Source organism: Sinocyclocheilus rhinocerous, unplaced genomic scaffold, assembly GCF_001515625.1.
Source record: "Sinocyclocheilus rhinocerous isolate Xijiao unplaced genomic scaffold, SAMN03320098_v1.1 scaffold2319, whole genome shotgun sequence".
NCBI lineage: Eukaryota > Metazoa > Chordata > Actinopteri > Cypriniformes > Cyprinidae > Sinocyclocheilus > Sinocyclocheilus rhinocerous.
In genome coordinates, this window is record NW_015658546.1 from 55130 (window position 1) to 63933 (window position 8804).

Here is an 8804-nt window from a genome sequence, read left to right on the forward strand (position 1 = left end):
ATGTAAACAAACTTTTATTTTGGATGCGATTAATCGTTTGACAGCACTAATATATCTATATATGTAGCAGCCCTTCAGCGTCAAACAAAAAAGAGGCAGAGAGTTTCTGACGGGTGCCTTCGATTTATTTTACTCAGATGCAATAAACTTCACTGCTGAAGTATTCGTTATCTCAATTCTTTGTTGCAAATTCTCTCCGTGCATCACAACCATTGATTGACTTCAGAGCACCATTACAATCAGATCACTTCACCGTGGCACCGTAAAACTACAAAGAAAACAAATAAAGAAACAAACAAAAAAAAGAAAAATAAACAATTTTAATTAAACATATTTAACATGCAAATTAATCAACAATATTGTACCAAAGAAATACATGAGAAAACAAACAAACCAATCAACCTCGCTCTGCTTGCCGAAGGGATACTAAAAGCTGAAAGCTCGAATCATTCTCCCGAGCTGTACCTGTTAGCTCGTGAGCAAACGTGGATTATTACTCTTACTCTACTTGGTCTCACTTATATCCTATACGTTTACTCCCTCTAGTGGTAACGCCAAGCAAAGCGAGTTAAAGGGGAAGGTCATTACACTCCCACCAAATCATGTTATGATAAACCCCCCCAAAAAAACAAAAAAAACAAATCATACAGGATTTCAAACTTCTATAACCCTTTTTCAACACAAAACACATAAAATAATAATAATAATAATAACCTGGTATTACCTAATTGTCTGATGCAAACCCTATATCAATGAATCACTCACTTTCAAGTAGAACCACTAATTTTTGAATTGGTCGCTCAATGATTGAAGGTTTAGAGTGATGCCCTAACTTTGTCTTTAGTTTTCGTTCTCCTGTTTGAACTTTAACTCGTCGGACTAAGCCATCGCTCCCTTGAATGACCTCAACAACTCTACCTAACTGCCACTGATTCCTTGGCAGCATGTCATCTTTAATGATGACTATGTCATTAACTTTAAGATTACGTCGAGGTACATGCCACTTCTGTCGTGTAGATATATTCATGAGATATTCTCTTTTCCAACGACTCCAGAACTGTTCAATTAAGTACTGGACTCTGCGCCACCTTTTTGTAGCATACATGTCTTCCTTCAGAAATTTCCCAGGAGGAGGAAGAGCGATCTTAGACTTCATTAAGATAAGATGGTTTGGTGTTAAAGGTTCCAGTGACTTGGGGTCATTTATTCCATCTACAGTTAATGGTCGACTGTTAACGATAGCCATCGCTTCATAAAACAGTGTCCTAAGAGAGGAGTCATCGAGTCTGCCTGAGCACTGAGAAAACGTGAAATTCAGCACATTTCGCACAGTCCTGATTTGGCGTTCCCAGACACCACCAGAGTGACTAGCTGAAGCAGCATTAAAGACGAACTCACATTGATTTTCGATAAGAAATGCCTCCAGTGTCTTGACATCACATTCTTTAAGAGCTTCTCGGAGTTCGTTTCTAGCTCCTACAAAATTTGTGCCACAATCACAATAAAGTTGACGAACAGCTCCACGGAGGCTTATGAAACATCTCAGAGCATTAATAAACATGTCTGTTGACAAATCGTCCAGCATTTCGATATGGACAGCTCGAGAAGAAAGGCAAGTGAAAAGAAGGCCATACCTTTTATACTCCTTTCGACCCCTCTTTATAATGAATGGGCCAAAGCAATCCATGCCAGTATAGCAGAAAGGGGCAGAGACTTCAATTCGTTCTTTAGGAAGTTCCGCCATTTGTTGCTCCTCCACTGGCCGTCTGAGCTTCCTACATTGTACACATCGGTAAATCAATTTAGCTACCGACTTGCTGCCGCCGATAACCCAGAATCCATTTGCTCGGAGTTCCATAAGTGTTTGATACCTCCCTTGATGGCAAATTTGATTGTGATAGTGCGTTAAAATAAGGTTGGTAATGTGACTATCTTTTGGCAAAATCACTGGATGCTTGACCTCTTCACTAAGAGATGACCGTTTCAACCTTCCTCCAACACGAAGCAGATCTCCTTTCAAAATAGGATTGAGATGAAAAAGTGCACTTGATTTCTGAAGCACCTTCCCTCCTTGAATTGCTCTTATCTCCTGGGAAAATGCCTGTTGTTGAACGAGCTTAACCAGAACCTCAAATGCTTACTCAGGGAACCATGGTTACATAAGTAACCTGAGACGTTCTTTGACCAAATATGTAAACTTGCATCAGTCAAAATGCAAACACTGTCAGTGGGAAGCTCAATGTCAGTGTCAGTTTTATAATACTTACGCTTGCAGTGTGAAACAAGCCTTAATCTTGATGATAATACATGAATGATTGTAACCGATTGTCACTTCTGGAGTTTGAACCTACAGCCATTAGTTATCAGCTCCACTTTTACTGGATTCATCTGTTCACATGAAGATTTAGAGCCAGTAGTTTTCTGTGAGATTCACTATCATCCGTTTGTCCTCCAGCACCAGCTGAAGGAGACGCAGAAGACGCTCCAGCAGAGAATCCAGCAGAGAGAGAAAGATCTTCAGCAGCTGAGAGAGGCTGTGGAGTCTCATAAGGTGAGTCTGGAGAAGAAGAGAAGTTTGTCTCCGTCTCAGTTCAGACTCACTGAAGCCTGAATCACTGTGTGTCCTAACAGCGCTCTGCACAGACAGCAGTGGAGGACAGTGAGAGGATCTTTACTGAGCTCATCCGCTCCATTGAGAGAAGCCGCTCTGAGCTGATACGGCTGATCAGAGATCAGGAGAAGACTGCAGTGAGTCGAGCTGAAGGACGACTGGAGCGACTGGAGCAGGAGATCAATGATCTGAGGAGGAGAGACGCTGAGCTGGAGCAGCTTTCACACACACAGGATCACATCCAGTTCCTGCAGGTAACAGAGATCTAGAAGAACAGGATCATAGGGGACTTGAGCAGATCCTGCTGTGACAGAGACTCACAGAGAAACATTTCATGAGTGTCTTATTATATAATCATCAGTCAGACTCTCATCTGATCATCTTCTTCTGAAAGAGACGCCGCTTACAAATGGCTTTCAGCTCTGGAAATCTCTTAGCAATCATTTCTCTGAGCTCTTTCTTCTGGAAGATATATTTAGCTGTCAAACACCACTAGCGCCACCAAGAGCTCAAAACTTCACTAACATTTCAACTTTAACCTCATTTCTCCTTCTGATTTATTACATCATGGTGAAATCAGTGAACTTGATAGTACAGATCCTGAGTAACGTTCATCAAAATTGGATCAGATGATCCTCAAACTGATAAAACTGATTTTTATTTGCCTGTAACACATTGATGAATTTGATCATGCCGCTTTAAAGTTATAAATAATGGTCAATCTAATCGTAGCCTTTTAGCTGCTTTTCCTGAGCAAATCTACTCAACCCTACAATGAGACTCCATTGATGTGCTTGAGCTGTTAGATTGGCATTTATGTTCTTAGCAGATGTTTTATCATCCAAACTAAACTATTTCCTAGAAAGTTCACATAGAGTGTAAGTGGCAAATATTAGAATCTGTAGCTCTAATGTGATTGAATGAATATGAGAAGTGTGTGTGGACGCTGTTTTTGGGAGATTGAGTGGAGTGGAGATTATGGTGTGTGTATATCAGTGTCATATAAGAGCATCAGCAGGAAGGGACGGGGTAATGAGTGTTGGTTTGGATGTAATGTTCAGTCCTGGAGTTTGATCTGCTCTTCCTCCAGTTACTCATTCAGTCACAATAACATACAGACTGATCTCTCTGTAGAGTCCATCAGCAGGAGAATAGGAGTGTTTGTGGATCACAGATACTGCAGCTGAACTTCTATCAGTGAAATAACATGTCAGAATAAATGTGTGTAATAAATACTCATATAGACAGTAAGATCAGTGTGTGTGTGAGTCCTGAGCCAGCCCAGGGCATAAGTGAACTAAGCAGCTGTTTACGGCCCCCGTGGCCACCAGGGGGCCCCCAAGAGTTCATGAAATGACAGCTTGATTTTTATTTTTTTATTTTATTAATATTATTAGTTTTTTGTGATTATATTATGTCAATAGTCAATGGTAATCATTCAAAAATAATCTATATATACGTATAATCTTATTAATTCTATAGCGACGCGTCATCCAGGCACAAAAGCGCTGTATGACAGGTCACTTTTATTTAGTTTTTTCTTTTTTATTCCAAATACCCAAAACTTGTTAACTATATCATAAACTAGCAATATGATATAGCCTATTCTGATTGTCAAATATGTGTAAATTATTATTTTTTTATTTGACATGTAAACAACCTTAATGATATGAGTTGATCAATAATGCACGCTGGACGCTGACACTGATCTGTCAGATTATCATCACGTAATTCACCCATTTCTCCTGAAATACATGAAAGTTAGTGGCCAGAACTGGGAGAAAAACAGAAAACTTTATAGTTACCTACACACTGTTTGATAGAAATAATACACATCGTCAAATTTTAATTGAAATAATTATTATTACCGTTTTCCATAGAAAACGGTGTGTTTTTAACGAACTATAAATGTCTTTTTTGCTGGTACTTAATTGAAATGTCTGTTTTAAGGTCTAAAGCCAAAAACAAACTTTATGTGGTTGAAAACACTGAGCAGTTGTGATATATGAAAAGCACTCAGTGCATCTGTCTCTGGCTCAGCGTCAGCCATCAAAGGGTTCAAATCGATTGTGTTTCGGGGGTTGAGGGGGGACAAAATGAAGCTGGGGGGCACAAATCAGATCTGAGGGGCAATCGGGCCTGGCTAGCTAGATAATTACAGCATAGCCTCGGTATCTTCTTGTTTTAGGGAAGTTCATGTTCAATTAAACATCCGTAAATAGCCTTGACATCTTCATATATTATAATAACATTTTACTTAGCTAGTTTTAGATTAAAGTTTTTGTCTTCTGAATAAAAATAACGTTCCTGGGTACATATATTTTGTAATAAAAATAAGATTCTGTTTCATAAACTTGCTACTGATAACAGCTTAACATTATTTACATTAGCCTACGTTTGGGGTCTTTGCTATTATATTCCAATATCATTATGCCTCAATTAGCTAGTTATAAATTAATAAGAGTTGTTGTTTTAGGTGTAGATAGCTTGCTGCTGTGTTTAATAATGTATGTTGTTAAAATAACATTCTGTTCTGTAAATGCATTGTCTGCTGGTTTATTTAGCTTCTTTTCAGTACACCACATTAAGTTTGCCACTTAGTACCGCAAGACTTTAAATATTAAAGTGCAAATGAACGCCTGACCACTCTTGTGGGTTAGCTACTGTTACAATTAAAAATCGCAGAAGGATAAAAACATGCCAGGCAGACACTGATATGATGCAAGCAACACGGCTAATAATCAAAATTGCTAAAAAAACAAAACTGATAATGGGTGTGTAAGATTTATAGTGTGAATAATCAAGTTTTGACAATAATCAATCGTATTGGTGGTAACGAGGGGCCCCTAAATAAAATTCTGCTTAGGGCCCCATAAAGGCTTGGGCCGGCCCTGCTGCTGAGTGACCATGTGTTTCTATGCTTTTATTTGTGTTGACTGAAATCAGTCATTTAGTTTTTATTGTAGTGTCACAATTTTTATTATTACTATCAAAAATACTTTTCAGTTCAAATGATCACACAGTCAATAAATGTAATCATTTTCTGGCCCTTTCCAGCATTTTGTGTTCTTCTGTCTGCCGGCGTCACGAGCCGCTGTTTTTTTTTGTCATACATTTAGCTGTTAATCTCAGAATTCATTTTTATTTTTATTTTATTTTTATTATAACTCAAGCATCACAATATGAACTCAGCACACATTTATCCATGTGTCAACATTAAGTAGCAAAACTGATGACACACTGGTCAGAATCTCAGGATGATATGAACAATAGCACAGGTGATTATGTGTTTTGGAAAATGAATACTAGTGGTGCGAAACAAAGAAGAAGAGGAGAGGAAAAGAAAAATGAAGGGGATCAGGTCAAAGGTCATTTGTTCCTGATGAAATACAAAGCACTATAGTTGATCATGTTCTTGTGCAGGAATGAGCATGAAGGCCTACAGGCTCAGCTACAGGCTTTTTATACTATGTACAGTATAATTACAGTACACAGTAGCAGTACTTCAGATGAGAGAACATATTCTATGTACTGATTTGTAGCCAAGTACTTCTTCCATGTGCTGTATTTGTGCAGAACTGAGAGACGACTGTTAGTGGAGGCAGAGAAAGTCTTTTGTCAGAAGACTAGTGCCTTGTTCAGACTGTCAGTCCAAATCAGATTAGTTGTGTATCCGATTGGAATCTGATTTAAATGATTGACTGTCCACAATGTGAATCACAGATGTTCAGATCTGATTTGTGTGTCTCGTGCTGCTCTTTCCTTTTAATGACAATCTGCATTGGTTTCTATGGCAACGGTATTGTGTTGGTATGTCTACACTAAAAACAACAATAACAGCAATACAGATGTTCTTACAACATGACAACATGTTGCGGTCTCTCTGGATTAGATTGCGTCTCATGAGGCAGCGGCAGAATCGTAGAAAGCTGGAATACGTGGCTTTATTCCTGCTGCTGTCTCTTAAAACTCAAAGAGGTGTGTAGAGCAGCAGTTTATTGTAATTTTCTGTTTGACTCGCACTTCACAACAACACAACCTTGTTTCTGCAGAGACATTCAGCATGTTTTCTACAAACAACGTCTCACGTGTTTATGTTTTACGTGACGTGAGAAAGTGACATGGGCAAAAAACTACATTAAATCCGATCTGAGTGGTCCGACTTAAACGGATTTCCAGAAATGAGATTTTAATAGGATTTCAAAACCTATATGAATGTAGCTTAAAACTGATTTGTAAAAATCGGATTTTATGTGATTTTTTTTGCCATTCACATTTAATAAATAAGATTGGATTCCAATTGGATATGTACAAAAATCAGATTTGGACTGACAGTCTGAACAAGGCTTAAATCATCTTAGACGAACGTACAAGCAGAATGTTTCAGGGAAACTTTCCATGAACAATTTATAAATAATGTTTTTGTGCTAATGTTTTGAGAACATTATTAACCGTAAACAGGGTTTGAGAGGCTGTGAAACTGCAGGTCTCATTTCTTGGTTTCATGTTGAAATGGTGTTTGATGTGAATATTTAGATCTGGTGACTTCATTTGTACATTCTTTGTTTCGTTTTGTACATTAATTTTGTGTCCCGTTTGCTCCCTCAATTCAAATTCATTAATTATTTTGTTATTTAAAGGCGTTCTGCACTTGTTTTATAGTTGACATATAACTTGATATGTAAAAGGGCACATAATAATAATTTCTTTACTGATCGGAGTGTCTTTTTTTGTTCTTTCGTTATTCTAACTTTTCAACGAGTGTGATGGAAGAAGATAGGCCTGTTCAGGTGCCATGCATTCTTCCACAAGGAAATATCTGGAGGCCACGTTCAAGGGGAATGACGCATCGAATACATCTGTATCCAGAGCTCCCTTTCCTGAAAATTACTAATCCCCAGATGGCCTTGTAGAACTTCTCCACCGGCCTTAATTGCTTCGGCCACCACGGGGTCCAAGCCAAGCGCCTTTCCATGCTTTAACGATTGTACGGCAGCTCGCACCTTGTCTGCCAACGGTTCATCGTTGAGCACTGGCACTGCAGGTGGATCGACACATGGCGGCTCTGCGGGCCAAGGCCAGTCAGAATTGGTCCCTGATCACAGGGTTGCTGAGATGCATCCAGTCCGGATTCACTGGTGATGTCGCTTTATTCCTTGCCCGCTGTTGCTGCGATTAGCCACTGACGAGATAATGGTCGGAGCCGCAGGTGAATTGCCCGCACATCCTTGAGTGATGACCAAAATCTGCGGTTGATTAGGAAGTAATCAAAGACGGCAGAATCTGCTGGTGCCTTCGGGGGTGCCGGAATAGAGTATTGCCCACCACAGGGTTATTGGCAAACGCAAACAACAGTATGTGCAAATCATTGTCATTGATCCCAACGACTCCAAAATTGCCCAACGTCTTCTCCCAGCTGTCTCTATCCGTGCCAACATGCTCGTTGAAATCACCTGCCAGGATGATCAATTCAGTCTGAGGGATCGAATCTAACATGCATTGCAGTTGCTCATAGAATTCATCCTTGGCCTCATCCAGGCTGGTTTCAGTCAGGGAGTACACGGAGAGTATGTGCATCTTGATGGTGCTGTCTTCTCTCCACCAGAGTAGAACAGCGTCGACGTGTCTTGGGTTGTTGAGTTTTGAATGGTTTGAGCTCTGCTTCTGATGAGTAATAGTTTGGACTGGGCGGCGTTTGAGATCTTGGTCGCTGACAGCTCCTTCATGATAACTTCTATTTGGACGATGTAGTGACTGGTCCTGATGTTCCAAGCTGCAAGGCGCAGTTCCATTTCCGGTGTGATGATCCTTCTTTCTAATCAGCCTCACCATGCACTGCATTACACTGTTACTGTGTGTGTGTGTGTGTGTGTGTGTGTGTGTGTGTGTGTAATCTTTTTATACATTTGTAACCCTCCAGCAGAGTAGTCTGCCTCAGGACTGTGTTCATTTCTCTTCATATTGTCCAAATTGCAAATCACAGTATCCAGAAGGCAGCTGATAAGAGCTCATATCCTAATCAATCAGCATGTGTCCCTGCTCTGTCTTTATTCCCTCCAAATGAAGAGCGCTAGGAATTGCCATGGCGATGAGCGCTCGTATGACCCGCCCGTTCTGTGTCGTATTGACTTTTGTTCTCGGCTGGTGAATACATCTCCATTTCCATTTCCTGAGGGCCCCGCTCGCCTACGTT

General features: G+C 39.9%; 1 protein-coding gene and 1 pseudogene across 1 annotated transcript in view; both read left to right on the forward strand.

Annotated features, from left to right (window-relative positions):
- LOC107722711 (E3 ubiquitin/ISG15 ligase TRIM25-like) overlaps nucleotides 1–2890 on the forward strand; it is a 3952-nt pseudogene extending 1062 nt beyond the window's left edge.
- Nucleotides 2891–7667: 4777 nt separating this feature from the next.
- The window catches only part of LOC107722712 (tripartite motif-containing protein 29-like), a 5668-nt gene continuing 4531 nt past the window's right edge, over nucleotides 7668–8804 (forward strand). The window contains exon 1 of the mRNA XM_016531184.1: nucleotides 7668–7749. Coding sequence (XP_016386670.1) covers nucleotides 7668–7749 — 82 coding nt within the window. The remainder of the gene's footprint in view (nucleotides 7750–8804) is intronic.